Here is a 20,437-nt window from a genome sequence, read left to right on the forward strand (position 1 = left end):
CTGCTCTCTCCTTCGTCCTTATAGGTGTTCGCGAAGAGCCCGTGCAACTCCGGCTCGTGCTGGATCTTGCCCCGGAAGGCGAGCTGCAGCTCATAGAGGGCGCCCGCGCTCAGGTTCGCGCGCAACTCCAGCACCGCGTACTCGTTCCGCGGCGCTTCCCACAGCTCGGCCACGCCGACGCTGCTGTTGTTGGCGGTGGCGGCGGCGCCCGTCAGGGGCCCCCAGACGGCGGCGCGCTGGTAGACGAGCCCCACGCTGTGCAGCAGCACCGCGTCCGTGTCGCGGAGACAGCGCACGGTGATGTTCACCTGCCCCGAGTGCGTGCGCGGATCGGGCAGGCCGGGCGCCAGGTGCGGCCACAGCAGCAGCGAGTAGTGCAGCGGCTCCAAGTCCCCCGGCAGGCGCCAGGCGTCCCAGGCGCCGGGCGGCCGCGCGGAGGGCTCGGCGCTGGCGGGAGCCTCGTCTGTGGGCGCCGCCGCCGCCGCCGCCTCGTCGCCTCTCCCTTCCAAATCCTGCGCGCAGCGCCCGTACAGGATAGCCAGCACCAGCAGCGCCAAAAGCAGCGCGGCCGAGAGCAGCGCCAGCAGCGTGGCGGACTTTTTGCCCACGTAGAAGCCCGAGCGCAACTTGACGGTCATGGTGGCCGGTTGAAAGCGAGGGGGGAGCCTGAGCGACTGAGGAAGAAATTCAGCGCAGGATAAGGCCCCCTCTTCTGAGGCGGGGAAGGGTCAGGGCCTCTTCTTCGTGGCCTCAGGGGGTCGTCGGTGGAGACGGGAGCGCCAGGACTGCAGGGCGGGAGCCAAGCAAGCTGCTGGCTGAGGTGGTCTGTACGCGGCACACCCCGCCTGGGCGCCAAGAATCCATCCTTCCTTCAACCCCGCCTCTTCTTCCTCCCTTCCTGGGAGCTCCTCATCTGCACATCATCTCCCAGCAGCTGACTGGAGGCGAAAGCCCTCCCTGGTTCCCTGGAAGGGACTTTGAATTTCTTTGCATCCTCCGAGACTCCTCTTGTAGCCCAGAGCCCATACTGGAAGCTCCAGCAGGAGGGGCTTTTTGCACATTCCTCCTCTGATGCAGCTTGGAAATCGGGCAGGGAAGGTTGAGGGGGGAGTAGGACACTCCCTCAGCCCTTGCTTTAGAAGTTCAGGCCCCTTTAAGGTAGGGACACAGCGCTTTTCTTTCTCCCTAATTATATTTCCAAACAACACATGTTGGGGACTCCTGTCCTGGGCTGTGTAAAGTGGGTTTGATGCGTCCCAGGTGTGCACCCTTTTCGGTTTCATCAGCAGGACCTTGTACTCATCCAAATAAATGACAGTCTGCACTTTCCCCTGTTTAAGTTGAATGTTCCCGATCCGTGGATAATGTGGTGAAGGGAAATACAACAATATAAAATGATATGTTACCCAACTGAAGGTACTGAAGTGCATTGTGTAGGTGAGTTTGTTTGTTTGTTTGTTTGTTTACTCATAACATTTTTGTTGGATGCCATCTATCTAACTCTATTCCCATTGACGAGGTGCTCATCAGTGGGCGGCTGACTGGGCCAAGCAACACAAGGCTTTGGGGTTTTTAACCTGCTGTTTTGTGTATTGGAATAATTGAGAAGAGTTGCCATATGCCCTCTTTTTCCAGGACACCTTTTCATGGGTAGAGTCGTCATAGCAATCCATAGTTAAAAGTAAAAGTTGGCAACTGTGTCCTCTTTTTTTCTCTTCAGAATATGGCAACCCTGTCCATCTTCAGATATCTCAAGGGCTGTCACGCAGAGGATGGTGCAAGCTTGTTTTTCGGGCTAGGACCCGAACCAATGGGTTCAAGTTACAAGAAAGGATATTCTCACTTAACATCAAGAAGAAGAGCTGTTTGACAGTGGAACAGACTCCCGCGAAAGATGGTGCACTCTCCTGCCTTGGTTTTAAGCAGAGATTGGATGACCATCTGCCATCCCATTTAGCTGAGATTCCTGCATTGAAGAGCGCTGGACTAGATGACACTTGGGGTCCCTTCCAACTCTACAATTCCACTATTCTATGAAAAACAATTGGCCATGCATGCAGATGAACAAATACCTGTGCACATCCCCACATTGGACATCTGGTTTCCTGAACTCAGAGACGGTGAGGAAGTACAAACTGAGGGGAGGCAACAACAACAACCCACAGTGAAATACATTCCAATAAGGACTGCCCATGAGTGTGGATGGAAAACATGGAGATAAGAGTCTAAAGTGCTCATGTGTGGATGAATGCGCACAAAAGCACACTTGGAAAAATAAGATCTGTAGACACCCATGTGTGCATTGGTACTCAATGCAACCTTGAAGGTAGGTGGTCCATGCAGTGCTTAAGACCACTGAATACAGAAGCCAAGGAACTAATCGCCAGTCCCAGTTTGTGACATGTGCACCTGTGCCATACATGTGATGCAAAACGTATTTTGGTAATGCACCTGTGATAACAGTTTTGTGTATCCATGTAAAGAACTTTTGGATATCAAAATCTATAAAGAACCACTCTCCTTACAAGCAGAGACATAAAGCACACAGTGTAAAATCCAGAAATACTGCAATGCTTGGGGGTGTGGAGGGACCTTTAGTCAGACAAGGGATTTTAAACTATACTAGCAATGCAAAATCATTTACACTTTTGGAGCTGATCCCCCCCCCCCCCTTCAACCACAAGAATGCAAATGTTTATGTCTCATTCTCCTAAGTATAAAGCTAGTAAATGAGAAAACAGAGGGACCGTTTACATAAACAAGAGTTCATAAAAATGTGTACAATGTGGTGCCCAGATGATACAAATAACCTGTATTTATGGGAGCACTGAGCTAAATCCACTGCTGAGACCCTGACCACTGCTTGTCCACTGCCTATGTGCTCAACCCTACTGTTTTGAAGACATCTGGAAAACAACTTAAATGCATGCAGGAATGCAGAACTCAAGAAAACGTTAGCATTCATTTTGTTAAATACTAGTTTACATTATCATATCCTGGTTTAGTTCTATTAGACAGCCTCCATCTGCTTCTTATAGAAAGCACACCAGTTGCTGCATATCGTTTTACATCTCAGTCATCATCATATTGTTTATGATAAAAAAGATGCATATACAAAAAAACCCTGAGCATGCATTATGTTTATTTGCTGTCCTTCTTGAGCCACAGACAACTTTTCCATTCCTCCGTCACCCTAAGCACAGTTTTGAAATCCTGTTGAGTAAAAAAAAAGACGTAATGTAAGAGGACTACTGTTCAAGGATGGCCATAAACCGTACTGCTGTGTGTCTGAGTAAAAATAATGGCTTGACCACAGGTAGCTATGTAAAATAGGGGTAGCCAACATAGTACCATCCAGATGTTATGAACTACAGTGCCCATGATGAGAGTGCCCAGAGGTTGGGGTTGAAAGCTCCCTTAGAAACCCAACTGAATGCTACATGTCGGCCAAATGAGCCTCAAAATTCCTCCCATCTCCAGGCTCAGTCAGGGATCAGATACGTCTGGCACTTGCAAACTCATAACAATGTTAAGGTAACATATATCATCATGCTGTGTGTGTTTATGCAAAGAGCGCTGTGAATCGGCATGGAAATGAGGGGTGGTCTGTGTGCAAGGGGGAGCTGAGAAAGAGGAGGAGCGAGAGAAAAAGAGGTAAAGGTGAAAATGGTGTGCAAATGAGGTTACAAAAAAAAAGAGAGAGAATAGGAGGCATAGGAATGGGGTTGAAAATAAAAGCAGAGGCATGATGGAATCTGAAGAATAGGAGGGGGTGGTGGCTTCATAATTGGCCAGAGGGTGAAAAGGGTGTCTAGGGGCTGCAATGTGTGGGAGGAGGAAGATGCATAAAAGCAGGGAGAAAGACCCAAAGGTGCAAAGCAGGCCTGCAGAACAGAAGAGAGAAGTAGCTTCAGATATGAAGTTGGGGAGCTGAAAAGCAAGCTTAGAAGTCGAATGGGGTGAGGAAGGCAAGTTCTAAGGAGTTAAATGTTGAGAGTTGGCAGACTGAGTGAGCAAGGCTCAAGCAAGTGCAACAAAATTGGACAGTGTGGAATACTCCTGTGTAGTGTTACAACAACAACAACAACAGTTTATTATTTATACCCCGTCCTTCTGGCTAGGTTTCCCCAGCCACTCTGGATAGCAAAATATTAAAAATACCATCAAACATTAAAAACTTCCCTAAGCAGGGCTGCCTTCAGATGTCTTCTAAAAGTCAGATAGTGGTTTATTTCCTTGACATCTTGTGGGAGGGCATTCCACAGGGCGGGCGCCACTACCGAGAAGGCCCTTTGCCCGGTTCCCTGTAACCTCACTTCTTGCAGTGAGGAACCGCCAGAAGGCTGGACTTCAGTGTCCGGGCAGAACAATGTGAGTGGAGATGCTCCTTCAGGTATACTGGGTCGAGGCCATTTGGGGCTTTAAAGGTCAGCACCAACACTTTGAATTGCGCTCGGAAATGTACTGGGAGCCAATGAAGGTCTTTCAGAACCAGTGTTATGTGGTCTCGGCAGCCATTCCCAGTCACCAGTCTAGCTGCCGTATTGTGGATGAGTCAGCTATGTCTTCTTAAATACTCAATTTTATTCCTCCTCCCACTTGGTTTTGCATTTCTTCTCCCCAACAGTCAGTCTGCATTTCACAAACACAGAGTATGCTCAGTCCTCGTTAAAATGTTTTGGAAATTCCTTTAGAAGATCATGTTCTTTTTTGTACTTTGGGAAACCTCAGAGCGCTGCTAATTCGTTCCTCTTGTTTGTCGGCGGTGCCATTTTGGCTACATAAGCATCAGCCCCAAACAGTGCATCCTTTTTTCACCAAAGGGAAGTTGCTCACACTCCCATTATAAGTTTTGTTGCCCTTTTCCAGCTTCCCAGCTGTGCGGTATCATTCTGAAGTGCAGCAATACTATTACAGTGCTCCAGATGTGGTCATACCATAGATTTGTATGAGGGTACTATGATATTAGGGACGCGGGTGGCGCTGTGGGTAAAAGCCTCAGTGCCTAGGGCTTGCCGATCGAAAGGTTGGCGGTTCGAATCCCCGCGGCGGGGTGCGCTCCCGTTGCTCGGTCCCAGCGCCTGCCAACCTAGCAGTTCGAAAGCACCCCCGGGGGCAAGTAGATAAATAGGGACCGCTTACTAGCGGGAAGGTAAACGGCGTTCCGTGTGCGGCTCTGGCTTGCCAGAGCAGCGATGTCACGCTGGCCACGTGACCCGGAAGTGTTTCCGGACAGCGCTGGCCCCCGGCCTCTTGAGTGAGATGGGCGCACAACCCTAGAGTCTGTCAAGACTGGCCCGTACGGGCAGGGGTACCTTTACCTTTACCTTTACTATGATATTACCAGTTTTGTTTTTTATTCATTTCTAATGATCTCATAAGCCATAATTTAGCTATTTTACAGCTGTTGCATCAAGCTCTCCCCTATTACCCCATGATCTCAGTCACCACCAGTTTTGACCCTATTAGTAATTACGGAGTCAGGAAGTTTTGCCCTAGTGTGTATTGCTTCCTTACATTGAACTACAGATGCTATTTTATTCCCCATTCACCCAGTTTGGAGGGATCCTTTTGGATCCCCTCCCAATCACTTGAATAATTTGTTGTCATCAGCAAACTTGACCATCTCACTGCTCACTTCTAACTCCAGAGAATTTATGAACAAGTTTAAAAGTATTGCATTTTTTACATGTCAATTCAGAAAAGTTTCCTGGAGGCAACAGGCTTATAGAATCATGATCCAGACAAATAGTTTGTATCTCACCACAACATGTGGTTGCATATCAACTGTGAACAGAACTGGCCAGAAATCTATAGTCTTTGTTCCAGGGCCCATTCCTGGCAGAACATCCAGCCTTCGTCATCTTGAGGCTTGAGACGGACGGCAAGCTGGATAGCACTGACTGTTGCTTAATCATTTGGTAGATGTTTAATTCTTGATGTGATGTAAAGAGTGGGGTGCACTTTCTGCATTTAACGTTTTGCAAACAATTTAACATTGTCTCACAAGCACCTCCATTTTCCTCTATGGATCTGTGGCCCGTTTGAATGGACAGGGTTTTTTTTGAGATTTTGGAATGGGATCAAATAAATACACATCCAATCCAGCAGTCCATACTGTGTCATCTTCAGCAGTAGTGCCCACCTGAATTACAGGATGCCCAACTGCAGGGCTATCTTAGTACAGACAGAATGATTGCTTCCAGACAACATGTTTATCAAGCATTAATTCTGATTTGTTTGCAGGGAAGTTAGATCAGTCAAGCAAGTGTAAATCTGTACCTTCCAGTACATTTTTTTACATCACTTTCCTTCTTGTAAGAATATGGTATTTCGGGAAAGTGGGCTTGTTGCACAAGACCAAATCAGCTTTAATTGTGCAGCCAAAATTTGCTGGTATGTACTTGAATCCCACAGTCTGGAAGCACAATATGAAAGCAGACCATGTTTTACCTTCTAATCGAGGTAGAATTTATAGTATCTGCACAGGCATAGGCAAACTCGACCTCCAGATGTTTTGGGACTACAATTCCCATCATCCCTGACCACTGGTCCTGTTAGCTAGGGATCGTGGGAGTTGTAGTCCCAAAACATCTGGAGGGCTGAGTTTACCTATACCTGATCTACACATAGAGGTTCAGATACCTGGTTAGAAAATGTACCTGTGCTATCACACACTGGGGGGAAATAGTAGTAAATTATTATTTCCATCTTCCCTTAGGGTATCTGGCTGCCCACGTACATTTAGCTGTTCAGTTTGTGCTTGTTAATATTACACACAAGAGCAAATCATAACAGAAAAAGTAATTGTGTTCTTGTCAGTTCCTTTTTCCAAGACTGCCATAGCTGTACTTGTACAAGCCAGATAATCTCTAGAATCAGTAACACTACAGGAGTTCTTGTATGTATTCAGTAAAGAATGCATTCATTATACCAAGGTCGGGAACATTTTTGACCCAGTGGTCCAGATCTTTTATCTCCCACCATCCATGGGCTTTTACAAGTGGCCATCTGCCTACCAACCATCTGACATCATTATGATGTCACTGATAGGCAGGCAGGTGATCCTGAACATCTGTAAATGCTGACCCACACAGTGGCAGGGAGTTCTGTTTTGAGTGGAGAATTCAGTCCTGCTCCCTGCAGGGGCTTGCTTCACCAACACATCCTCTGCGGGGAACGTGCTGATAAATCAGCACAGCTGCCCATCACCTGGCACCACCCAATGATACCAGCTGATTGACAGACGGGTGTGGCTTTGAAGAAGTGACCTCAGGCTCCAAATAGTATTCCCTGGCAGGCCAAGGTTGTACCAGGGCCTAGAGATTCCCCATCCCTGAGTTATGCAGCAGAGAGCTCAAGCACAATTGCATTTGTTTTTACTAAAACATATTTTATGGGAATCATCTCTCAACTTTGAAACCAGTTCTGTATTAATAGGAACAGCTTATAAGCCTCAGAGCAGTCATTTAAAGTTATGACATGCAAAGCCACGACTTAGAAGTGCCAAGACTTTTGTTTTGCGGTTATCATTGGCATGACTTTACACTTAGTTTGTGCTATTTATCTCAAATGCTTTCCCCAATTCATCAAAGTTGTTAAACATAAAAATACAGCATAGATGCTAAAACCAGGCTCAGCTACTGATACTGTTGCACAGCCTTAAGCCTGCCTTTGTCTGACTATAAGACTTTGGAAGTGCAACAAAATATTGTAAAGTGGCTAGAAGTCTAAAAGAAACCCTTTTAGATCAAATCTGATGGTTATTAGTATTCAGAGAATGCACAAGGATAATGAAAATATGGCACACATCGGCTCTTCTAGGGTCAATTCAGTTTCCAGCTTCATCCACCATTAAAGGAGGAATTGTGCCTGCTCTCTTCTCCTGCACCTGTTCCCTCCTCTTCCTGTCACATAGACATCTTCACAAAGATCCTGATTTGTTTAAACCAGCTTCCAATTGTGTTTTGATGTTGTGCGAGTTTAAAGTCAGTTGCAATTCCACTTCTGCCTTACAGAAGAGTGGTTACTGAGTAGGACTGGGAGCAGCCCCAAATAGATTATCTGTGTTTGGATATTTCCGTTCCACCTTAAAAGGGAGCAGGCTTTGTGAGTCACAGAGTCTGCGTATTTCCTGTTTTCACAGAATGTTTCTGTTGTGTCTTTGTTTTCGTTTCTCTCTTGGTGCCGGAACACTGAAGCAGGCAGTCATGTTTTTCTTTGTTCTGATCAACACAGAAATAAACTTGTAAATAATGCTCTCCTGAGTGCATCTTTCGCTGTGCATTATCTGCTGATAAAGCGTGCATCGGCTCTGGAATGTGGCAAGCTATTTCTGGAGCTCGTGTCGCTAATTGCTGATACTGCGTGTCTACGGGAGGTCGATGGATCGCAACGGAGACGACGTGGGGTCATGATGGACTCTGTCTCCCTGGCAGTATCCCAACAATCTGCACACCATCTATTTCTCACAAATAATTGTCTTGCTTACCGGCTGAGCATTTTATTTCATCGTGCCAAAAGACTAGAAATACAGTATATTTCTTATACAGTTTCTGCAGGAGTGGCAAAAAGTGAAATGTATCACAAAAATCAGAAACCAGAATTCTGTAGGTCATTTATGTTCCTGGAAGTGAGGCTGGCAGGGGTAATTATTTAAGGAAAATATTAAGGCAGATTTGGCTGGTTCTGATTGTTTTTCTGTTGAAATAACTTTCCCCCTCACTTTTGCAACTCCGATGGCTACTCACAGGGAGTCTCCGTCTTAGAATGAAGATGAATGACATATGAATCATGTGAAGGACTCTGTCCCAAAGGACCTATGGGGAAGGAAAGTACTTAGGTAACAATGAGTAAGCCTGCTGTGACATTGTTGTAGTAAGATGGCTTCAGCGAATGGGGATTGATGGCATAATTGTATTTTGATAATTTACAGTGCAGATGATGCTCATCTGCTTAAACCTGAGAGAAGGTTGCTGGCTTGCATTTCAGCTTCTTTTCTGCACACCCGTCTCATCCTGCTGTTCTTAGATCATTTTTCTCAAGAAGCCCCATATCATCTCACTTCTCGGATCTGTTGCCACCAGATTTGTTAAAAGTATTAATGTTGATGATGCAAATCCCTCTGTTACCTCCATTTCCATTTTTTTATTCTTATAAACCATTGGTGGGCGGTCGGGGAGCAGTAAGGAAAAAATTTCTAGATTCAGTAACTGCTAAGTAAATTCTGCATGAGCTATGTAGTTCAGGATGAGCAGAGTTAAATCTTCACTAATGAATCAACAGTCCTCCTTTCTTTGGTTTGAATTAAAAGCACATGATAAAAAGAAATAGGCAGATGCTTGTGATCTTGCCAGGCTTATTTTTCCAGCTGGAAGTATGTTGTTCCAGCTATGATTATTTGCAGATGAATATTCAGAAATGCATTATTTCTAAGCCATTGTGGATTGTCTTGTTTATATTATATTTAGGAGAACTTTGCTACGGCACTGCATAAAACAATTTTAAAATACACCAACTCCAAAATTGCAGCATTTCCTGCAACACTTAAACGCTTCATGTACTCACCTGTAAGGCAGCCTTTAATGCAAAACAACCTGAAATTAATGGACAACATTAGCCCACTGAAATTCATAGGCAGTATTAGCAGGTCTAGTCATTGGATCTACTGAGTAAATTCTACTCTCAGAAGAACTTGGTTGGATACAACCCAGTCTAAATAAGTCTTGTTGGTTATATCCATCGGATTCTAGCTGAACCTCTTTTGGAATCTGCTAGCACATTCTTAACTTTATGAGAACCTTCAGGTGTCTGAAGACATCTGCCATGTAACAGAATTTTGCAGCCAACAAGAAGTTCTTGAAGCACATAGTTCCGGTCAAGATAATCAAACTTAACCTCTAATCTAATGCAAACAGATTGTTGTATCATTTGAAAATAGCAGGTTAGACTGTGTTTTCCATAACCGAAAGGCAAGCACATATGATGTTTCAAAAAATGACCAAAACCCACAAGATTAGGATAAGAATGTGAGCATTTGCAAATAATGTAGAAGCAGCCTTTCAGTTTTCTGTATTGCAGTCATTAACCTATGACTCATAGGAAATCCAAGAGCTGTATGCATGTTTGGCTCCCTTTTTGAATGCAAAGAAATGGAAATGAAAACACACTGAACTACTTTGAAGTATATTATTCATCTTTTTTTTACCTTTTCTAACGTTATTTAAAAAAACAGAATAAAACCAATTGTTACAAGTTTCTTTGTGCACATTGTGCAAATGTTTTAGTGCATCCCGAGAAGCCAGGACCTGACGCTATAGATTTTCTCTATTTTTTCCAGACACATTGGAGCTTAGCACTGGCATGAAAAACAGGTCTGGAGTGGAGCAGCAACTCAGAGGAAATCCTATTTATACAGGCACAGCATAAAGTTGGCTTCCACAGGTACATTTTGCATCTTCATTGGATTATATGTCATCACCTCTCTGTACATTAAGAGAGTAAAGCTGTTTCCTAAAAAGACATGCTGAAACATTTAAATGTATGCCGTGTTAGAATTACCGTATTTTTCACCCCATAGGACGCACCTGCCCATAGGACGCACCATGTTTTTTGGGGGGGATATAAAGAAAAAAAATTATTCCCCCCCCAGGCGGTTGTGGGGCTGGCAGCGGGGAGAAGCGCTCTTCTCCCCGCAGCCCGCCTTCAGGCCAGGTACGGGGACAGTGGGAAGACGCGCTGCGCCTCCCAGCTATCCCCGAAGCTTGTGGGGCAGGCAGTGGGGAGAAGCGCTCTTCTCCCTGCCGCCCACCTTCAGATCAGGTAAGGGGACAGCGGGAAGACGCGCTGCGCCTCCCAGCTGTCCCCGGAGCTTGAGGGGCTGGCGGCGGGGTCTCCCCGCCGTCAGCCTCCAAACCACTTCGGGAGACAGCATGATGGCGGCATTCCACCTCCCTCTGTCCCCCGACCTTGTGGGGCTGGCGCTGGGGCTCTCCTGAAGCCTGGAGAGCGAGAGGGGTCGGTGCACACCAACCCCTCTCGCTCTCCAGGCTTCAGCGAAAGCCTGCATTCACCCCATAGGACGCACACACATTTCCCCTTCATTTTTGGAGGGGAAAAAGTGCGTCCTATAGGGCGAAAAATACGGTATATAGAATTTTCATATAATCATGGATAAGCTAGAATACCAATTAAATTTAAGGTTCACATAGCCTCCAAGAATCCCCTACATCCCAGTTCCTATAGTTGTCTCTAGTTCAATAGTTCAACTTAGCCCATCTTCTTAGCTAGCTTGCAAAGAATTTGAACTTTTAAAAATCTAGATGCAGTTATTGGGGAAGGGAACAGAAAATCCCATGGACAGGATAGCATAAATCTGAATTTAGCTTGAGGAATGATTAAGTAATTCTGCATTCCTTTCCCCCCCAAGAGATGGGGAAGCAAAGGAAAGATGTGAAAGAAGCCCTTAAGGAGCTCTGAAAACAAGAAGAGCAATCTTAACCATGGTGTATATAGTAAAAGGAAACCAAACAAAGATTGACGATATTGTGTATATGTTTTTCTAGCTGGGCTTGAGATTATGGCCACCCACTTAGTGATTATAGAGTTTATGAAAATCTTAACAGAAATGGTTAGGGACAAGGCAGGAAGCAATTAATACACCGAATAAGAAGTGGGCAGTGAAATGTTCTGGCAACAGCCTAGAAAACATAATAGAGAAGCCACCCAATATGAGATGTCGGAACACATTTGTAGGGGGTGTACGCAAACTGCTCCATAGAACATCAGATTTATCTGGTTTCAGGCCCAGTTTTGGAACAGAAATTGCCTTGGATGCCATGATAGATGACCTATGCAAGAAAGGCTCTGGGAGAGTACAATCCTATCTCATTCACCTTCCTATAGCTCAATCACAGCTACAGGGATATCCTGGATTTTTCTGTTTTCTATGGGCAGCTCTCTCTACTGCTATAGAGAAAAACAAGGAAGGACTGAAGTGGGGGGGGGTTGAGAACTGTGTAAAAGTAAAGGTAAAGGTACCCCTGACAGTTAAGTCCAGTCGTGGATGACTCTGGGTTTGTGGCGCTCATCTCGCTCTATAGGCCAAGGGAGCCGGCGTTTGTCCGCAGACAGCTTCCAGGTCATGTGGCCAGCATGACTAAGCCGCTTCTGGTGAACCAGAGCAGTGCACAGAAACGCCGTTTACCTTCCCCCCAGAGCAGTACCTATTTATCTACTTGCACTTCAATGTGCTTTCGAACTGCTAGGTGGGCAGGAGCAGGGACCAAACAACGGGAGCTCACCCGATCGCAGGGATTCAAACCGCTGACCTTCTGATCAGTCACTTCTTTCATTCAAGCCTTGATAGCTCCTCTTCCCCAATTCCTGTGGCTTGCCCCTTTTATTGTTTTGCGAAAGAATGAAGACCAACATCTTTGCTGAATTAGAGAATGCTAGTGTAATGAAGTCAGAAAGCACCCCATGCCTTCAGAGTATTTTTAATTAACATTAAGTATGAACAAGACTTAAAAATATTCTATGTAAAAATAAAAGATACGTTGTGCCAGCTACAAAGCCAGGTTTCTGCATTTAAACCAAAAACCATATTTGCAGGGTTCCTATTCTTTCAGAATCAGCTCGTCAATAAACTTTAACTGGTCTTTATCTACATTTAGACCCCAGGACTACATTTATGAAACTGAGGACAACATCCAACATATGCTTAAAGCTTTTACAAGAGTTTTATTTCTGGCTGTCAATGTTTTTTGGGCTTGGTGGTAGAACCTCTTTGGACAAAGCAGAAGTGAACAGAGAGCAGATATGCTTCCTCACTAACTCTTCTGGGCCTCATAATAAACTTTGATATCCTCCTGGATCTCTGAAGCTGGCACTGGTTGTCTTCAGTATCCAGCTTTGGGCCAGCCTTATCTGTTCCAGGTTCCCAAAACCCAAGCTCACTGCCTTCCTAAGTGCTCAGCCATTCTAAGTATTACCCACATGCAGCCTAGCGATAGGAAGGGTGCTTTTATTTTTCACCCCGAAATACACACATTCAAGAATTCTCCTAGTTTACCTCCTCCTAACCCTTCCATAGTGACCTTTCTAGTCAACATTGTGCCTTCAATGTGTTTGTAGACTTAACTCCCATAGCCCTAGCCATCATGGTCAGTTGTCAGAAATGATGGGAGTAGTAATCTAGCTATATCTGGAGGATCCACATAGGGTACCCCAGCTCTAGCCATATATATGAACGAGAACAAAACTGCCTGTGTATTCCCTTACATCAGGGAGCTCAAACAATGTTCTTGATGAGTTATGTCATCTGAGAAAACTGGGACAACTGAGAACCATTTTTTTCCTACAGAAAGTTTTAAAATAACTGAAAATTAAAAGACAGTGTCTTTTGGAACATGTTCACTTGAAATTAGGTCCCTTTCATCCATGAATTAAAAAACAACCACCAGCTTTACAAACATACAGTGGTGCCCCACAAGACGAATGCCTCTCAAGACGGAAAACCCGCTAGACGAAAGGGTTTTCCGTTTTGGAGATGCTTCGCAGGACGAATTTCTCTATGGGCTTGCTTCGCAAGAGGAAAATGTCTTGCTATTCCTGGTGGGTTTTTTTCGCTCCCCACCCCCTTTTTCTAAGGCCCTAAGCTGCTAATAGCCTTTTTGCAGCTAATCCGCTAATCCCTTAAGCCTTTAATAGCCGCTAAACCGCTAATAGCGCTAATCCACTAATGGGCTTGCTTCGCAAGACGAAAAAACCGCTAGACGAAGAGACTCACGGAACGGATTCTTTTCGTCTTGCGAGGCACCACTGTATTATAAAGCCTTCCATAACATGGAAAGGCTTGTTTCCAGACCCAATTAGTTTACAGATATACAAGTGTAACTGTTTTCCTTCCAGTTCTATTCAGACGTTTGTTCAACAATAATTTTCATAATTCAAAACTAATCACTTTGCTCCCAATGCAGATGGTTATTCTGATATGCCTGCAATATTTCAGCTACATACCCCAAAATACATGTGCCCCTTCATTAAATTGTTCCAGTTTTTGTTGTGGAAAATCTATCTGAAAACAATGCCTTGTGCACTCAAATCCTCAAAATCTCTCATGCAACCTATTGCTCAATACCAATTATCTAAGTGAGCTTCTGGTTCTAGGGAGAATATGTTTGATTACATGGGTGTGGAAAGAAAAAAGCAAGAGCTTTCATTGGATCCTTGCATGCAATAAAAATCCAGTCAAGAAGCTTTATTTGAAACAGGCTCAGAGAACTCTGAATTTTAAGAATCTGAAACTTCTTTCCAAATAAGTATGTTTGTCACTTTTCGGTTTAGCTAACCAGATACAAAAGCTATTTAGTTTTTTTTTAAATCCCAACCCTTAATGCATCTATAGTTATTTCATTTTAAGTAAAAAATTATGAAAAGGAGGTTCCAGAGTCCTATTAAATGACAGGCTCCAGGGTGTTTTCCTTTACTGTTCTCTGTTACTTAAAAGTTCTCTGGCTGCCAGTGTAAGGGATGTTGCACTAGTGTAAAGGCAAGAATAATGATTGTACAGTTTGAATGATTGTACAGTGCAGCAGCTGTGCTAGTGAAAGCTTGTGCAACAGGAAGTATTGGGGCTACAGCAATCTGTTACGCAGCCAGCCACAAGAACCATGCTGGCTTCCTGTGCCTCCTCTCGTGCAAGTCATTCTGCTAGTACAACTAGCATACTGCTAAGGAACTTTAATTTAGCACTACACTGCACAATTGCAAATGGTTTATATGATCCAATTCTAATGCAGTTTGGTATTATGTGCTGTTATTACTGTAGGAACCCAGATTCTGCAACAGAACTTCTACACTGAATTTAAGTCAAGATTTCTGACTGAAAACTAGCATATCTGTGGTCAGAGTTCCTCTCAAGTGACATATACACTAGACTTTAAGGTTGATACAGTATGGAACAGTCATTTATTGCTATCCACAAAGGTAACAAACAAATGATTGCAGTCCACATAGTTATGACTTTATTTAAAAAGCAAGAGAAGATACAGCTGAATTGCTTTCATGCAACATTTAAATCAGGATCTTAAATAACTTGAAGGAATGTATACAGGACTGCTGTACTAATTACAGAGCTTAGTCTATACAAAAAAAATGCCATACAAAGTAAATAAACAGTTTGAATTATTTTTCCAGAACATTATATGCTTGCTTTAGATGGGCACAAGAATCTTATTTGGAAATCACAAACCACCCACTCTCTTTAAATTCACTAAGCAAAGCACAATCAACTTCACATAATTTTATAAAGGATTTCTACAGGGTAACATGACCTTTTATTTAAACAGCAAAACATTGGTTTGGTAAACATTTGCGATCAACTTCTATTTGTTCTTCATTTTTACCTGGAGTGCACAATTTATTTAAAAGAGGGAAGGTTTGGCACTTTTATACTGATGTCACCAATATTTATATTTCTTGGGATCTCTGGAAGATTCATATTCTTTACAGCTGACACAGCCCGGGCTGGGGCTCCTGCTAAACCAGCCTGTATACAGAAGAAAAAGATATCACTAAGATGGCGCACATTACACTCAGTCGCATACCACAAGGATGACTTTATTACCATAAATAATTATACACAGACACCAAGACTCGAGATTAGAAAAACCAGATGGTATTTTGGATTGGAATGAAATGGACTACTCTGAAGTATTTAACGAGAAAAAAAGCAGTTCACACAAACTCTAAAACATGGTTAACACGTGCAATGGCGACTTGATGGGAAAAATTAATGTAGAGTCTGTAAAACAACCAGATTGAGGTTAATAAAAGTTAAAGCTCTTGCTGTCTTTGATTTTTACTGTTTCCAGGCATTGCAGCACGCAACCTGCACCAGTGTTCTGACACCTTCAGTTGGTGACCAATCTTGATAATCAGCCATTTTTTATTGATTTGTATTACTTCTAATATGTTTATTTCTCTTATGGCTTTAGCATTTAAAAAAATGCCGAAAACTAAAATCATATGCAAAAAATATGAAGAAGCTTTACACTGATTTTATATCTAATCATTCATTTAGTAGTGCTGAATAATGAATGACCTCTATATCTTTTTTCCATTCCACCTCACTTCAAAGGCTATGGGGACGTTCCAAGAATGAAATCCAAAACACTTAAAAAACAAGAGCCTGCCTGCTACATGGCTGTTGATCCTTCAAAAGAACATAGGCTTACACTAAATAATTGATTTTGGCAACTCAGATGCTAAATATAAACATGACTAGTCCCTCCCATCCCTGACTTATTGGGTCTTCCCTTTCCATTTGTAAGGTTTAGAGAAAAATGCTTCTGAGCCAAGACTTCTGAGTTCAACATAATTTATCTATGAAGGAAAAATCCCTGTGTTCAGAATTATTATCCACACAGAAGACAAGTAGTTACAACCGATCTTTAAACAAATACAGTAAGGATTAAAACTAAGCAACTATGTTCAGGATTGACTGACAACATAAAGGTTGCCGCTCCAATGTGTGCAAAAGTTGTCTGTATGATTCAGAGGTTACTACTACCTGTAGCCTGCCTTCTTGCAAAATATGCAAGAAATCCTCTCAATTTCTAGAAACGTCTTATATACACATTTCCCACGCTGTTTAAGGGATGCAGATTTTGGAAGCTTTGCTAATATATCTGCATAGCTCCCCCAACTGCATCTTGGTATTTCAAACTAGTAAATTCAAGAGCAAGCCAGGGTTATGGAGGACTGCCAGTTACTTCAAAGAAAACTGTTAAAACTTAAATCTTCAAATCACTATTGTGGTGCATTGTTCTTTAAGAGAAATGTACAAAATGCTTGCCAGCACAGATGAATGAATTTAATTAACCAAGATGTTTATGGCTTGCAGTCCTGCTTTACAAGGCTAGGCTTAGCTCTTACATACTTTGATTCACAAATGAACATTAATAGTCACATAAATTTGCCTAACTACGTTCTTAATTTTAAGGTTCCACACTCCCTTGAAGTTAATCCAGGGTAGAGAACAATTCCTTCTGGCAGAAAACTTTCCGGGCTCACACCAAGCTGTTCTGTGACAAAGTACAGGCAAGCCAGTATACTTCTTGCCTGGAAGGTTGGCTTAATATTTTGCTTCATATACTAGTTTACTGCATTCTTCCTTTAGGCAGGGAGAAGCTGCTTACTGCAGAAGCACCCTTAGTCAAGGGCTTTTGCTAGGCACTGTTGGGGCCATGAAAGAAACTTTGCCTATGTTAATTTAAATGTATAATTGCTTCTGGGATATTAAGATGGTGGGTAACTGGGGTCTCAGCAGCATTACAGTGTCCCTAGCTGTGCTATAAGCATTTTGTTTAAGGGTTCAGGCTTCCCCTGGCCTTCATTAGAGCCACCTAAAATACAGGGCTACTGTGTTTTGTCTAGTACTAGCATTTGTCCATATCAGAAGTTCACTACTTTCAAAAAGCTTGTTAAATGATCACCAGAACCATTATCCTCTTAATCTGCAATATTTCTAAATACCCTTTAAGTATTTATACAATGGAACAAAAACTATTTAAAATCCCAGCAATCTTTTCACAAGGAAATATATCTGAAATGTGTTACAGCCTACATGACATATGCCAACCAGGCATGCTTGAACACAAGTCCCACTGAGTTAGTTCTATGAGTCTTATTTCTGAGTATGCTTGGGATCAGAATGGCAGCAAAGAAAGAAAAAATCCACCTGTTTCATCTTCTGCCATTAAATTCTTCCTCCAAATCCAACCTTATACCCCACTCCACTATAGACTCAATTTGGCAATAATGTTTAGTCATTACTAGTATCCCTTGCAAAAAGCATGAAAGTCACGTTGCACTGCCCAAATTTCAACAGGGATGGGTACAGAGGAAGACAGCATTCCTAATCTAGTTAACCTTTAACTGACTGTCACCCAACAAAATCCAGTCAGTGCTTTTTTTAACAAGTGACACTTCTGGTCTTCTCCTTCCCAACACACACTTTTAAGAGAAAGGGCTTAGCTTCCAAAATTAGGAAGCTTGAATCAGGATTTATATGTGGTTTTATTACAAAGATGCAAAAAAGGCAGAATAGTAATAAATGCTGACTTAATTGTTGAAAATACAATTAGGGCACCAAATTAGCAAAAAAAAGAAATATAATACACCATAGGCATTTACTGCTAAGTTAAACTCTACCAAGTTAAATATCACTTACTCCCAAGTATGCATGCACAGCCTTAGAGCAGAAGATAACTTCACATAAAAGCTCCTGCAATTTTTCAAATTTCCTTTCAACTGAATTGGGGGGGAGGTTAGAAAGGCTAGATTTATTACACATGTTCACCTATTGAATCGGAATGTTTAAGACAGGTTAGCTTAAGCAGGTACCATATTGGAAAACTAGGACATACCCTTGTGAACTTGCCAGAACCCTGGAATCTGAATATAATCACATGAAAATATGCATAACTTCTGATAATCCCTCAAAATTCTTCCAGGTTTGTTTTGTTTTTTTGTTATGTATTTTGTATTCTCATTTTGTATTTTTCTGCTGTGAACCACACTGGGATCTTCAAATGAAGAGCAGAATACAAATTTATTTATTTATTATTTATATCAAAAGCAGAAGAAATGTAGTTGTAAACAGTCTCTCTGGCAATGTTTATTTGCTCACAAGTCCTAAATCTTGTGATAGCCTCATCTAATGGCTGATTAAGCCCTGGCAAACTCATGATTTTCCACCTATAAATGGTCTAAATTAGATAACTGCTGTAACATGCATCCACTCACATGTTCTCAGCCTTGGGATTTCATGGAATCAAAAGTATGCAGATATGGCCTTAAGTAATTATTATTATTATTAATTATTATTATTATTATTATTTATACCCTGCCCATCTGGCTGGGTTTCCCCAGTCACTCTGGGCGGTTCCCAACAGAATTAAAAGCACAATAGAACATCAAACATTAAATGCTTCCCTAAACAGGGCTGCCTTCAGATGTCTTCCCGAAGATGTCTAAGACTGAAGATGCAGGAAACTTCAAACAGAGCAATTTTGCCTCCCAAAGTCTTGGGGACAAAGTGCCTATCAGCTGAAAGTCAGGAGTAGGCAGAGCTCAATGAGTTGTGTTTTTTTTTTTTTAAAAAAAACCAACCTATTTATTAGGGAGAGGAATGGGTTAAAAATTATAGGCATTCAAAGGCCAGGTGGAACAGCTGATTAAGTTCCAAGTTCAGATGCCTAGGAAATGGCTTTGACTGTGAACATAACTTCATAAGCAGCTTTTGTAAATTTGGGTTATACATTAGAGCTAGAATGAGCAGAGATGCTCACTGGATGTTTCGGTGCAGCACTTGATGGCATGATATCATTTGCAAGGTGGCACCATTTTTGTGCTCTGCCAGGCCTGCCAATGTCCATTACAAACACTGGACTAGTGTGTGAACTCATCCCTTGCCCTGGGAACTCCTTCATATCCAGCCAGTTAGTTGAACTGATTTAATGTGAATGACCTTGGCACCCCACTTCAAAGCAGCATACAAAAAAACCACACATTTCTAGCTTTATGTTGGTTAACGTGGCAGCTTTTTATTCCTTTTTTTATTCCTGTCAAACATTCCGGTATCCCTTCACCTTACTTTACTTTGAACAGAAAAAGAAATAACCCTCTTTTAACCAACCTGAAACTGTTGTTATTAACCTCATAAAAACACTCTTCTACACCCAAAATAATAAAGTCATTTGGGAATGTCAGTATTCATGTATACCACGACTGGCTACCATCTATTAAAGACACCAACTTTGTTTTATATGATTTCCATAAGCAGACCTTAGGGGGGGGGGAAATATGTACATTTGGGGTTATTCCCATCCATAAATGCTGGGCAAATGCCAGAACAGACAAGACAACATATTTACCCATACACCACTATAAGAGAAGAGGACCAGGACCTTGTATTTAATTTGGTGAATTGACATCTGCCAATTTAAACTAGAATGCTGGATTTAACATACATCACTTTAAGCATGGGATACAGGTCACACAGTACTTCTGAGACAATGTGAACAGTTTTGGAATAATGTTTATAAATACTTGGGTGCTTTACCTAAAACACATCCAATATTGGGAACGAATTACAGAAGATTGTGGCATACATGCATTTCTTTTTGTGAGCCCATCCAGTTCACAGAAGACAGATGGGATGGCGTCTGTCAAAGGAAAGGGACCTTAGGGAGAGGCCTGTTTATTCACCTTACCTCCTAAACCCATTCCCGTCTCGCTCCTGGTATCAGAGCTGGAAAGGGAGTGGGCTAGAGCAATGAAGGCAGATGAGGCTCAAAAGAAGGATTCAGCACCCTTCATCTGTGTGCTCCTTTTACTGCTAAGGACAGACTGTATATCCCGTCTACACATT

The 20,437-nt window shown here is 42.7% G+C and overlaps 2 protein-coding genes and 2 long non-coding RNA genes across 7 annotated transcripts in view; 1 reads left to right on the forward strand and 3 right to left on the reverse strand.

Moving 5' to 3' along the window:
- LVRN (laeverin) overlaps positions 1-1,147 on the reverse strand; it is a 38,264-nt gene extending 37,117 nt beyond the window's left edge. Inside the window, exon 1 of the mRNA XM_083403824.1 lies at positions 1-1,147. Coding sequence (XP_083259950.1) covers positions 1-638 — 638 coding nt within the window. The 5' untranslated portion in view covers positions 639-1,147.
- LOC310660081 lies at positions 1,023-19,154 on the forward strand. Of its 2 annotated transcripts, none has more exons than XR_014503142.1 (3): positions 1,023-1,158; positions 10,340-10,443; positions 15,876-19,154. It is a non-coding gene; the product is annotated as an uncharacterized lncRNA (long non-coding RNA). The 2 variants fall into 2 exon arrangements; XR_014503143.1 differs by lacking the exon at positions 1,023-1,158 and adding an exon at positions 1,342-1,437.
- LOC310660171 lies at positions 3,123-10,159 on the reverse strand. Its single transcript, XR_014503269.1, has 2 exons — positions 9,568-10,159; positions 3,123-3,213 (listed from the first exon to the last, which is right to left on the reverse strand). It is a non-coding gene; the product is annotated as an uncharacterized lncRNA (long non-coding RNA).
- AP3S1 (adaptor related protein complex 3 subunit sigma 1) overlaps positions 15,004-20,437 on the reverse strand; it is a 23,479-nt gene continuing 18,045 nt past the window's right edge. For 2 of the 3 annotated variants that reach the window (XM_083404418.1, XM_083404417.1), the window contains exon 6: positions 15,004-15,550. In XM_083404418.1, the coding sequence (XP_083260544.1) occupies positions 15,422-15,550 (129 nt within the window). In that variant the 3' untranslated portion in view covers positions 15,004-15,421. The remainder of the gene's footprint in view (positions 15,551-20,437) is intronic. The other variant, XM_083404419.1, reaches the window with a different exon arrangement.

This window comes from Podarcis tiliguerta (assembly GCF_965153285.1).
Source record: "Podarcis tiliguerta genome assembly, chromosome: 11".
Classification (NCBI taxonomy): Eukaryota; Metazoa; Chordata; class Lepidosauria; order Squamata; family Lacertidae; genus Podarcis; species Podarcis tiliguerta.